The following is a 13,574-nucleotide window of genomic DNA, read 5'->3' as shown; positions in this document are numbered from 1 at the left end:
TTTCTTAACCAATCAGGTAGAGCCAAGCAGTTGAGACTGGAGGCTAACGTTGAAACGAGATGTTTCACATAAAACACGATTTAATTAAATTTATAGAAAACTTCTTTTTTTTACAATTCAAGATTGAATTGATTAATTATTGTCAGTTTGTCAGGAACCCCTCTTATATTAAATGCTTATTCATATATCATATTTAATTTGTGGCTGTTTATTCATGAAGCTAGATGAATTTAATAATTATGACTTACAATAATTGGGGTTTTAATTGTACTTCTTTGATTTTATTTACAAAAGTTGTGAAAACAATTGGACGGTAACTTTCACATGCGTTTATACACAGGCTCTCTCATACACTCACTCAAACACGATTAGAAAATAACATGTGATTTCCTGTACAATATAGATTTTATAGGCAAGATTTGAATATGCTGTTAGAACCCAGACACTACATTTGAAAGTCATCCCTTCACCAACAACACTCAAAGTACAGAAAATGATAAAAAAGTACTGCGTGTTGAACAATTGAGATTGGATCTGGTGATAATGCTGACGATGCAGATGTTATAAATAAAGGCGTTATATGGAGAAAAAAGCATTATATGACTTACAATGCAATAAATACAACGTTAATCAATAAAATTATTAAAACAGTAAAACAGTTTCTCAACAGCAGAAAAATTAAGTAAAAGTCCAACTTGATCATTATCTAACTACTGTGTAGTTAAGTAAGTAAGCACATGTGTGTAACACGGACCGCGGCGCTACACTGATACACGGATCTGCTAACGGTACTGTTACTGTTACAATGTATCAGCCTTATTTGTCAGGTTGTGTGTAGTTTTTCAATGGTTTCTTTGGAAACAGAAGTTCACAGTAAGAATTTGACAGTTGAGTTGCATATTTGTAAGTTATTCTGAAACCAAAAGATTTTTAATAATTACATAAATCCATATTATTCAAACTTCAAAAGCATAATAATAAATCTGTTTCGAGCGGATAATTGTTAGAACCACCAGTCACGAGAAAAAAACCCCACACACACTTTGCAGCCCCGTCCGTCAAAGTGTCCTTCGCTTCAAGAGTCCACGGCGTCCGCGAGCCGCTCCGCCTCCTCTTTGCCCTCCGGACATTCTGATGGAATGAAGCAGCCCGAGTCTCTGGGACAGTCGCTGTCTTCTTCCCGGAGACCGTGGGAGGATCGGAGCTCCTCGGCGTCCCTGACGTCATCACCTGTGGCCCACAAACCAAACGGAAATTAAATCAAACGTCGCAATATTACAAGCTTCTGTTTTCAACCACATTGTAGAGGAAAAACGAGTGCTTCAGTCAGTGGAAGAAAAAAAAAAAAAACCTTCACATTTAAATGCAGATTCGTTATAACAGTGAAACCGGAGGCGACGTTTTGTTGCCAGAGAGGCAAAAGGACAGAAAGGACTTCAGGTGCGACCCAGAAGGCCGCCGTGGAAAACAGCTCCTGATTTAACGTCCTCTTGTTTTTCCACTTTCCCAGAGTAAACATATTCACGTTCCTTCTTCACTGATGGAAGCTACTAATCCTCCCGCTCTGGTCGGCAAACCATTAACCTAATGGAGTTTAGCTTGATTAAATTACTGGCGTCTCGCGTGAGTCGACGGGCCCGGCGGGGTGGGAGGTCACGCTGCTGCAGCCGCTCGCCATCTGTTTGGTCAAACTGGCAATGACCTTTTTTTATTTGCACTTGTTGCAATAAAAACGCGCTCACAGCGAACACGACCAGCCGGTTCCTTCTTTAGAAATGGGTTTTGTTTTCATTCGCAAAGCGATTACCCGTCTTTTGCTTCAAGACGTCAGATTGCCGGAAACACTTTCTGCCCCATCGACACTTTCTTTCTGAGTAACAGGAAGTCACAGATGAGCATCTCTCAGCGTGCAGCATTTATTTGAAAGATAACTTGAAAGGGGATTAATAATCGTTATTGTATTACTATCTTTCCCTCTGTGTCTGTTTTTTAATATCACTAAAAGAGAAGCTTTTTTCCAAATGACTCGGGTTACGGGGCTTTGTTGAAAGCTCATTGCTGATTGGCTGGTGAACGAGGTTTGCCGCTCCAGTTCGCGCTTTGTTGTCCTTGCCTTTGCTTTAAAGGGATTTTGCCACTTCCCTTCGCACTTGTTGGTGATGAGCTTCGGGTTCCAATATTTAATTAAGAATACAATCTTTTATTTCCTGATAATCGCAAGAATGTGACAGAATGTGAGTCATTTTCACTTTGCTTAACGTGTTTTTTGTGGCAGTGTAATTACCTAGTTATTACCTATACGGTGGCGCGATCGCCTTTCATTCTTTTAATTGCTCATCCACCCACTCCATTGTCTTGTGTTGACATTATTAATTATACATTGAATGAACCTTTTGTTCACATTCCTGGAGCCAGCTCGTAAAACTGCTACGACAGGTAAAGAAATATGCCAGGTGGGCCGGTAATAAGTGTTCAAATAAGCCACTTAAGACCAATAGGGAGGCTTATTTGACATTGTCGCTGTTTAACAGTGATTAGCGATGCGTGGTTAATCGCCGTTGGTAATACTTAAGTCGTAAGCCATTGAGTCGCGGCTCGCTGCGCTGACCTGTGTAGCGGCATTCGGCGGCGGCGAGGAGCTTGCGCCGGTGCTCGGGGTCTTTGACGTTCAGCTCGATCAGGTGTTTCTCCTGCAGGTGCAGCAGGTCCTCCACCGTCTGGTACCCATTCAGCAGCAGGGCCGAGGCGTACTCCTGCAACCGAGCCAACACAACATCCAGTCAACTTGCTTGTTGCGATCGCTTGCCCCTCGGGGTTAAATTAGAGCGAGTGTGATCCCGCCCTCACCTCCAGATTCAGGCGCTCCAGTAACTCCAGCAGGGTTTTAGGCCGAGGTCTTTTGCAGAGCTTCTGCTGCCTGATCTTGGGAACTTCCTCTTCCTCCTCTTTATCCGCCACAATGTCAACATAGATGAACTTGAAGTTGCCCACTTTGTTGTTCAGCATGCCCGTCCAGATGCCCATCGGCGGCTTACTGATGATGCTGATGATGTCGCCGACCTGGGAATCAAAATCCAGTGGATGATTAGAAGGTATTTAGCATATTTGGAGAATAATTCAGGGCCTCGTGGCAGCTGTGTGTAGGTGAACGTTGCCGCGCCCGACCTTGAGTTTGAGGGAGTCCGTGTCGTACGGGCTGGGAACGAAGTCCGTGTGGACCCGAGCCCGGCAACAGAACTGTCCCTGGTAGGAGCCGTCCTCCTCCAGCCGCAGACTGTCTCTCTGACCGGAGCCGTTGGACTCGCTGGTGACACCACCTGAACCAACGAACACAGCGTCACGCTACGGCACTTCGTGGTGTTACAGCGGCGGCTGACTTCCACGCGGAGGACTGTGTGATTTTATACGGCGCGTGCAGATGCTTACTGGAGGAGCTCTGGCCACTGTAGAGACTCTCCAAGGAGTTGCTGGTCTTCTCAGTTTTCTCAGCAGCGGGGCCGCTCTCTGTCTCTGCCTCCGGCTCTTTGTCCGTGTCATCACCCTGCGAGGAGAATTTAACAAATGTGCAGTTTTATATGATGTGCAAAAGCTTGCAACGTCGAGGTTAACTCATTGAGTAAATCTTAATAAAAATGAGACATTGAGGAAGTTAGAACAAAGCGCTTCAGGTAGAGATGTAGGAAAGTTACTCAAGTCCTCTTATCTCTCATTCTTGTTGAATTTAATCAGAAAAATGTCCTTTTGCCAGTTATTTAGTGCCGCTCAGAGTCAAGTGCGTCATTAATATGTTGTCAGAAACCGCTTCGTATTTCGGAGGATGTGGTTTTATGAGAAACAAGAGCGATAAGACTCGTTAGAAAACAAACAGGTTAAATGAGTCTCAAACTTTACGTGAAATGAAAAGATGAAAAGATATCATTTGTTACTTTCATACATCTGTTTGTCTCACAAATTGTTGTCATGACTTTCTAATCTGTACCTTTCTGGATTAAAGCGGATTCCGATCAAAGCGCTTAACCTCCTCCACCTGAATCCACCTGAATCAATATGGGTCCTAAAACCCAACAAAAGTGTAGGCAAGTGACTCCGTAGTGGCCGCTCCATTCTGTGTGTGTGTGTGTGTGTGTGTGTGTGTGTGTGTGTGTGTGTGTGTGTGTGTGTGTGTTTGTGTGTGTCCCTTCAGTAATCAAACCGATGACCTCGTAAAACTCTATGAATGAGCGGGCTTAATCGACTTCTAAACACGAGCTTTCACCTCTTTCCTCACAGCATGAGATTCATCTAAATCAAATTTTCTTATTTATTCTCTAATGTCATCCAAGTTCAGAACAGGTCTGTCCTCCAAAGAAATGCTGAGTGGATTAACACTCATGCCGTTTTGATTTGTATCTGTCAAGGAGTCCAGACTCGACCAGACTGCTTCCAGTCATTGGTCCCCTCAGTGAGCTCAAAACGTGTGTGTGTGTGTGTGTGTGTGTGTGTGTGTGTGTGTGTGTGTGTGTGTGTGTGTGTGTGTGTGTGTGTGTGAGAGACTCACCGTCTCCTCACAAAAAGACTTGGCGTGTTTTTTGCCCATTTTTCGGCGCATAGTCAGTGAAATCGCCTTCATCTTCTTCCCGAGTCCGGCCGGTTTGTTCTGGTCCGAAGTCTCGCTTTCATCTGTCGGCTGTGTGAGGAGAGCTGGTTCAGAACACCGACTGCAGTGATATCACACCTCATATTTCTCCCTTTCACTACTTTTTGTTCCAAACTAGACTCTGTTCCATTATCAACTAAAACTATCGACGGCAGCTTTTTTCCTTCAGTCGGTCGTCTCGACAAGCAAAACAATTGTGCTGCAATAAAAAAGATTGAAACGCGATGAATTGAGTGAAAAAAAGTTATAAGACAGAGCAGATGTTTGCAGCTGTTGAAGCAAGACCCGGCATGTTGCATAATGTTGACAATCACATCGTAGTGTCACACATCGTAAGTGTGAAAAGGAGAAAAATCCTTTACTTCAATGTGTCCAAGGCGTTCTCCACCTCGTGTGCTTGTTGACAATCACCTGCTCTCATCTTTGCTCTTTTGTTCTCCATCATACAAAAACGAGAACAAATCTACGCACCGCGGTTGTTCCATTTTCCTCGGGTTTCGCTTGTGTCGGGTGGTTTCTGAGTCCCTCGAACCTGCCGAAGCTGGTGGAGCGCTGTGGGGAGGATTAAAAGACAAAAGGATGTCACAGAGACAACTGGCCCCGTTTCGTGCAGCGAGGTTTACCAGCGTTACGCAACAACACGTGCGAGCTCCAAAAAGCCGCTGCATCATTGACACCGGTGGAATTTAGAGATGAAATATGAAGCTCTGCACCGGGTTCCTCTGCCTGCATCTACTTAAACAGCGTGCATCACAAAGGCCAATGAAAGGCAGTACGAGTATTCGGTGCGGCTGATGATCAGTCGGTTTCTTCTAGTGTTCTGAAACGAGAGCTGCCAATATGTGGTGCATTTGTGGTTGCGTGTCAAATCGCGTCTCTACGAGAGCTGCTCTAACAAACCTGTTAACGTCGAGAATGAGTGGATGAACGCTTGGATCAAAGGCCTCACCACACCGGCCTCCCGCTTCCCTCGGGCTCAGTTTGACATCTTTCCAATTTTTCCCCCTCCAATTTTCATAAAACTAAAAGTCGCCCCGTCATCTCCTGAATAATTAAATAAATGAGTAATCCCTGGATGAATATGAGCTCCGTTCTCCCAGACGGCCCCCCGTGGATTGATTTAATGTTGTCTGACAGACCGCAGCTTCCCTCCACAAGCACGACTACATTCATAAAGGGATTGTGTCATCTTATCGTTTGTGTAAATTACTGCTTGTTTTCAAAAAGGTACCTTGGAAAATATAGTTCACTGTATATAGTTGTAAAAAATCTAGTTTTGCCAAACAGTCTTTTAGTGTTAAGTATTTTGCAAAGAAACCCGTTTTTACATTTTCCTTTTTAGATGTTTTTTTGATCTGATCTGATTTTTGATTAAATCTAAATACCGCTCCCATGTGAAGGTGCCGCGTCCAAAGCGACACGAGTGCACGTACCTTCGGCTTGCCGCCCTTTGCTTTGTCGGACACGTTGGAGGCCGCCCTGTGTAACATCGCGTTCCCTTTTCTCAGGTTGCGGTCGGATCGCTCGGTCTTTGCTCTCGTCTCCCGTCTGCTCCCCTGTCAGCGAAGCGTTAACTGACTGCGCGGCTGCCTGTCTGACGGCCTGGACGGACCACTTCCTCACAACACACAGGATGTGAGGCAACCGCCGCTGAGCCTCTCGAAGCGGTGTTGCTCAGGGAGGGAAATACACAAGCCTGAGTTTGCGTTTTGAAAAAAAGTCACTTCCAGGAACGGCTGTGTTTTGGGTTTTATATTTGCGGTGTTTGTGTTTTTCACAAGATGTGAGATGTGTTGATATCAGCTGCTGTGTGGCCTTCAGTGCGTCATGATGTGAGAAACTCACAACAGGGTTATTCTACAAAGATTTACCGTAAAAGCTGTGTTTTTGTTCATTTAGTGGATTAAGTAGATTAAAACATAAAAATTAAAAAGGCGGATATTCCTCTTTTTTTCTCCTTTTAATAGCAATGGGGAACTCGGTTATGGTAACTGATGCTGCAGTGAGTCTTATGCAGTAATTTCTTCACGCGGGTGAACACATTTGGGGAAGTGCTGATGTGGCGCAGAGGAACAGCTGAACTCGCGTGTGTCGAAACATTTTCCAGTTCACCTCTACTCTCTTTACCTCTGTTAGAACACATTCCCTTACTTTGTCTACGCTAAAACATAAAGATGAGATGCTTTTACGGCGGAATTTTGGTTTTAACCACACAACCATTGCGCCATCTGTGAATGTGAGCGGCAGGAGCATCCGACATTACGATCCGCCGATGTGGCCATGTGGGGAATTTTACTGCTGTGTTTAAATTGTGAGGGATTTCGACCAGTTGTAGAAAAGGGAAAACCGTCGCGTAATCCCACTGCTTGCAATCTACCTCCTTTGAATCCAGATTAAAGTTTCTAACCTTCTCATTCAGTGGCTCCTACAATTAGACATCTGCAGTCACCTTTGCTAGAATATGTCAACGCCATGTTTTGCACAAGGTTCAGAGGCGGGTGGCATCATATTTGCAGTAAAGGTACATGATCATATAAATTGTAAAAGTATGGCGTGTTTAGAATTAAAGTGTATTCAGATATTTAACTGATCATAAGTTACAGGCCAAAGGTTCCATCTAAAAGTGAGCAGACAGAATGTACTTGGAGAAGAGCAATCAGGTCATCAAAGATGGACGTCAAGACGTTTCATGACATTTTAACCCCAAGAATCGACAGCGCTACAGATCCATAAGGTCATCTTAATCTCTTCACCGGATCATCCTTTTCATTTTAGACCATTTCCTCCCAAGTCATGGCTTTCACTGGTCCGTGTCGCAGTGGGGGGGTCCTCTGCACGCGCTCAGTGGGGCTCAGCAGAGGTCTTCTGCTTCCAGACATGTCGAGGCTCAACCTTTGGGGAGTCAATCTGCTTTATTGAGCCGTATTAGGGCCGCGTGGCGGTCGAACTGGCTGCATTGAAGAGGAGCCCACTGATCGAATCCCAAAGGGAGAGTCTAAGATTAGTTTAGAAATAAATTAACAACCGAGGCCTCCAGACGTGTCCTTTGGACGTCCTCCCAACGAGGGACCCGCCCCTTCGGTCCGTGGGGTTTACGAGGTTAAATTACGACGTCTAATCTGGTCTCACGGACCCACAAACAAATAAACCGATCAAGGCCCCCGTTATCTCGGGGGATTAGCGTTTTTATTTCTAATGGAGTCTTGTGGCTTTGGGGAGAGCGTGTGTGGATCCCACGGCTTTGGTTCCCCGTAACAAACAGCTATTTTATATACTATAAGTATTCTAAATATCCCTCATGCACCATTCAGCCTTTGTTCTTCTGCTTCTGCCAACTCTGCATCTAACGGCCTCCAAGTCGACACTCACGTTTGGTTCCGACAGATCCGCGTCAGTGATGGATCGCGACACCTTCGGGGGAATCCGAGGCCTGCAGTCCCGTGGCGGGGCGTCGTTCTGGTCCGTCGGCTGCCGCTGCCTTCCTCCCCACTCCTTCTCGGGGGGCTCGGGGAAGTCGTGGGGGTAGGCGCGATACTCCGTCAGCGGCCTGCGGCAGGTGTGCTGGACGCCCCCCCAGGCGGGACTCCCGTCCCCCGGGTTGCTCCACCGCTGGCGGTGGGTGTGGGTGGGCGTCGCCCCGCCGGGGAGGCCGACGGCGTCCGCGCGCCGGCCCGGGGTGGCGTTCTCTTGGGCGGGGAGGGTGGAGGACTTGCCCAGGTAGGGCCTCCTGTCGGACATGCATGGCATGTCCACGTAGGGGGGTCGCATGGGTGGGCTCATGGCGCCTGGTGGGGGTTGCACTGAGTGGAGAAAGAAGAGCATGAACGAAGAAAGACGCTGACCGGTGGTGTGACGAATCATGTCGAGGAGCTGCACGTTACAGCAACGTGCCTGCTGTCGTAACGCCATCACGACATGGTGACCACATGACACGCTTATGAGTCACGCGAGGAAGAACTGCTCTGTCTCTTTTAACTTTTACTCCACAGGAGGCCGATCATAAAGACCTAGAAGATGTGCCTTGTGACTGGAAATAGCATGAAGATGAAGATGGCCTTTGTCTTTTGCTTGTTTGCTGTTTAGGGGCCCTCTGCGTACCTGTACCAGAAACACATCAGCTAAAGGTGTTCAAAGCAGAAGTACAATTCAGAACGCATCAGAGAGGAAACGTTTTGCATCAGAGTTGTCGCATTTTGAGTCTGTTCCTCTACTGTGAGAATGATGCAAGTTTGGTCGCAATGAGTCATTCAGAGGCAGACGAGGTCAGAGAGGACAGTTTCATCGTGGACGAAAGGCACTTTGATCTCGCTGTTGTTGGAAGTCGTCTCACCTGCTGAGCTGTGACTTTTCTTTGAGCCTTCTTTACCGCTCTTTCCGCCTGTTTTCTTTCCGGGCTTTTGGGTTTTTTTGGCCGCAGGTTTGGACTCTGACGCCGAGCTGTTGCCTTGGAAACACTAAAAACACATTATTAATTGTTTCATTTCTAAATTAAATTCACCCGTCGCACGACCCGGTTTTTAGCCGTGCTGGTGGCCTCTCTGGTTCTCTTGTCGCGACTGAAATCAAAATGCCTTTAAATCTCGGTACATACAACGATTCTTCCCATAGGGTGAATCCTGCTAACTTTGTTGGACCTCTTCCTCTACTGCCACCATGAGGTTTACATTTCTGTCTTAAATCGAATTACCTCTACAATGATTGCACGAGTGCCATCGAATTTGAGACTTTTACTCTAAATACTCTCTGACATCAGGCTCAAAACATGTATTTTCCAATGCTATGGTTTATCACCAAATGCCTGCTCAATATTGACAATATGATGCAGGAGTCATACAATAGATACATAGAATGATGTGAAGGGTTCTGCTTCATGTTTGTCTTAATTTGCAGTTAAAGCTCACGTGCTAAACCGCTTAACGTTAGCATATAAACATTTTCATTTGGGAACATTAGCATGTCGATTAGCATTCAGCTCAATACAACCGCACGCGGATTCTTTTTTAATAAAAATATCTATACTATATATAAATATAAAACAGTATTCGCCACCAATCCCCATTTGGGTCCCGGCTTCTTTTTGCAGCATTGTGACACGCTGGCGTCTCTGAGGTCCCTCACATATCTACTGGTGGCTCACGACTTATTCTTTGTTACCCACGCGGTATTCTGTTGAATATATTTTAAGATCTGCTTGAATGTACCATACGTTTAACTAGTGAAGTGATGAAAAGTGAATCTTCTTTTCATCCGTACCTGGCTGGAGTGCGGTTTCTCCTTTTTCTTTGTGCCAGAATGACGGGCTCCTTTCACTTCTCTGGTTTCTGTTCTGTATTTGGTCTTCCTCATCTCTACAGGGGCACAACACATTACAATATCAGCTTAGTGAAGCGCCGGAAAACCAAGAGAAAACCCAACTCCCAAGAAGAGGGTGCACAGGAAGCTGTTTTATCCATCGGACCTTCTTTTTCAAGACCATTTTATGTTAAATGAGTTGTGAAACTCTGGCGTCCAAATGAACGTCTCCACATTTCCTATTTCCTAATTACCTTCATTGTGATTGTTGGTGGTGTGGACTAAATCTTCCCGGCTCTTGGCGGGCTGCCAAACCGCCGTATTACAGCCGAGGTTATCTAACGTGAAGGGAGACAAATCACAAACACTAAGGATTTAAAATGAAAGGGGGTCGGGGGGGGGGGTCACAGAGACACTAAATGAAATTGTTTTATAAGTCGCAAACAGCCTTGTGCGTTATTGGAGGTTTTCATCTACATAATACAGCTTTGAAAAGGTACATTATTTAGTTTTAGTTTAGTGTCATGGTTATTATGGTCAAGCACACAATCCTCGAAAATCAATCGTAGTTTGTACTCACCCAGTGTTTCGTTGTCCGATGCAGATTTCGATATGTGTGTTCTGAAAGTTAATAAAAATCAAATAAATGTTATTGCACAGCTTCCTCTAATCCATGTTTCTGCCCTTTAGTTTTGACAGCAAACCACAACAATCCCACTGATACGAGGTTCCATTCACCCAACAAAAGGGGAGAATGTTGATATTGTGCAGCTGTAAAGCCGGGGGAGTGAAGGTGTGGAGGCGACGAGGGACATTTAAATCCGCTTCCAAGTAGCCCAAAGCTATAATCTGCCTTCTGCTTTCCCAGCAGTCCCAACTTCACTGCTTCAATATACCAACTCAACATTTCGCACAGTATGTGAAGCTTTTCTTTTTTGTGATTGCATTTTCTTAAGACACAGCATTGCATTCCACCAGACCACATGAACTACTGATGGGAATGAGGAGAGGAGCAATGCTCAAGAGCTCGTCTGCTCTGCTCCAGGAAGGATTTACGGTATTAACCCCCCAGTGGCAATAAACCGGGATCCTTTCAGGCAATATTATTACTTTAAGGTAAAGCTCTTGCACGGCAGATTTGCTCTGCAGTTTGCACGGACATCCAAACAAAAGCAACGGAAAGATTAAAAGGTTTTTAAATACAATCTTATTGTCCATATACAACAAGATGCGTATAACAAATAGATTTAGAGTTGAAACTAGTTTGATTTGGTGCCACTATAGTTCCATGTTTGTGTCTCAGCTCACCTTCTTTTCTTCTTACTGGAGTTGGTGCCCTGCATCTGTGGCATCTCCTGAAAGAAAAACAGAGGACATCCCATTTTCAGTCAGATGTTGGTTCACGATCTAAACACAATATGCACTCTTCATCCCCTTTAAATAGATTTGATGCTACGCCTGAATCAAAAACTGCATCTGTCAACTGGCTTTGTTCGGCATTTCATAATCAGCTTTATTTTACAGTTACAATCTGCTTGTTCCAAAAGTCCCAATTCCCCTGCGAAGTGACCCGACACAATCTGGCCCTGGTCTTTCCCACGGCTCCACCGCCTCACCATAGAAATAGACCTCCCGGAGCCGGGCCAGTTGGTGTGGTCGTCCAGCAGCACCGCCGGACTGCAGGAGCGGCTGGCGGAGCGGCTGCATGCGCGGCTGGAGGAGCGGCTGGGGATGGGTGGAGGTGGGCCGTCCCCGGAGCTCTGCACCGCCTCGTACAGGCTGTCCATGGACCCCTCCTGGTGCACACGTGGACACACAGACACACACGCAGCTGTGAGACCGTTTAACTTTGGGAACGCGGGCCCGGTTTATGGATGGATTTCATCCATATCTTTGGATTAGGTCTGATTGATACTTGCACACAGTTTGCACATATCAGGGAGGTTTTTTTGACAGTCGTAAGGAAATTAAATGCAATAAAGCGCATGGTCGTAAGTTAAAATTATGCCTGTTTGCAGAACGTCAAACTGAGAGAACCTGAAGAAATCTAAGAGAAAGCAATAATGAATCTGTTTGCATTGTGATCAGAGGCCGAGCATCACAAGTCGAGCTATGAGGATTTGATATTACTGAAAGGATAATGCTGCTCCAAAGCTCCTTTTGAATTTGCTTATCAGCCACCGATGTAGTGGAGGATTGAATTTTCCTCTGCGCAGATTTCAGTGTGGATTAAAAAGCGGCTCCACATTTTTGCATTCCTTCTAGGAATGCGTCAATAACGTCTCTTCGTCCATCCCGTCGTGTCTGCAGCATAAACTGCACTAGACTACTTTTATAAAAACGTGTAAGATCCATTACACAAAAAAACAAAAAAACGTTTGCATTGCATTTCTTCATTGCAGCTGCTTTAATACTAATACGAATCGGTTGCTGTAATATATTGAATTGCAAAATCCTGCAAAAACTCACGGATTGACTACTAAGTCATCACACATGTGACTTTTGGTGATTAATTATTCAGCATTCACAACAACACTCCCACTAGCTAACAGCATCCCGAGGGAGTTGTGCGTGCACATGCTTCCACCACGCACTTGTTTTACCACGGTCGCTTCACTCATTAATACATCATTTCTGCTTTTGCCTCCAGTCATGAACGTGCGCCGTAGAAATATAGCACCGCTGCATCAGAAATGGTACCTGATCGTATCTGATGAAAAACTAATTTATTTACAAGGTGATAAATTGAATTGATAATGGTTAAACAGTAGAACTTATTATATGAGTACATGAGACCTTACAGTACGGAACACGTGTACCTCGTTTAGAGACAGTAGCACTGTTATAAAAAACCTTTACACATCCTCCAAACTCTCATCTGCTAATACAGAATGCTATTATTTACTTTTCTTGCATGTGTTGCTCGTGGCCAAGTTCACATTTGCATCAGAGGGCGAAAATCCTCTTCCCCCAATCAGCTACAAAGACCCACAGCTCGTTGGGTCGAACAGGATGAATCAAAAGTGTGTCTCTTACCAGCGAGAAGCAGAAAAGGTTCATGCTGGCTGCTGGTGCTGTTGCGTCCGATGGCTGGCCGGCAGCGTGCTGAGTGACAGCCAGCCACTGAGAGACACAACAGCTCAGCGTGAGCCGGCCGGGTCGCCAGCTGTCTTCTCAGATTAATACCACAGTGAAATCCCTGCACTAATCCAATAGATAGCCCACCATTACTCTCCCAGCTGCAGGAGTCACTCTTGACCACAGGCCCACCAGTGGTGGATCAACAGAGGCAGTTTTTGTTTTCAATCTTTTCCTTTTTTTTCAGCAGGGCAGCTTAGTTCAGCGTCCATGCTCTTTTTTTTTTAACCGAAACTCAAGGTCGGAATAAGAAAGACTTTACTTTGTTAAGTAGAAGCACCAGAAGGAAAATGTAAAAAAATATTAGGGCTGTCAATAATAATTAATTGCATATTTTGAAATTCATTAATCGCATTTAATGAATGTTGTTGTTACAATGTTGTTTTTAATGAATGTTGCTGCAAGTAATGGGTAACCACTTTAGAAAGCATGTATTTTAGACACTGTTGTTTAATTGTTAATGTTATTTGCACACACAAAACTGCACACATTTGATCATCTTAGAGGC

General features: G+C 45.1%; 1 protein-coding gene across 1 annotated transcript; it reads right to left on the bottom strand.

Annotated features, from left to right (window-relative positions):
* Positions 1–253: 253 nt before the first annotated feature.
* samsn1a (SAM domain, SH3 domain and nuclear localisation signals 1a) lies at positions 254–13,205 on the bottom strand. The gene is made up of 15 exons (XM_040186921.2): positions 12,965–13,205; positions 11,545–11,724; positions 11,237–11,283; positions 10,509–10,549; positions 10,183–10,266; positions 9,890–9,984; positions 8,967–9,090; positions 8,006–8,436; positions 5,108–5,188; positions 4,538–4,666; positions 3,427–3,541; positions 3,166–3,317; positions 2,848–3,060; positions 2,609–2,753; positions 254–1,230 (listed from the first exon to the last, which is right to left on the bottom strand). The coding sequence occupies exons 1-15, from the start codon at positions 12,986–12,988 to the stop codon at positions 1,076–1,078; spliced, it is 2,016 nt and encodes a 671-aa protein (XP_040042855.2). The 5' UTR covers positions 12,989–13,205; the 3' UTR covers positions 254–1,075.
* Between the last annotated feature and the right edge of the window lie 369 nt (positions 13,206–13,574).

Source organism: Gasterosteus aculeatus, chromosome 1 (genome assembly GCF_964276395.1).
Source record: "Gasterosteus aculeatus chromosome 1, fGasAcu3.hap1.1, whole genome shotgun sequence".
Classification (NCBI taxonomy): domain Eukaryota; kingdom Metazoa; phylum Chordata; class Actinopteri; order Perciformes; family Gasterosteidae; genus Gasterosteus; species Gasterosteus aculeatus.
This window is presented reverse-complemented; position numbering and strand designations above follow the sequence as displayed.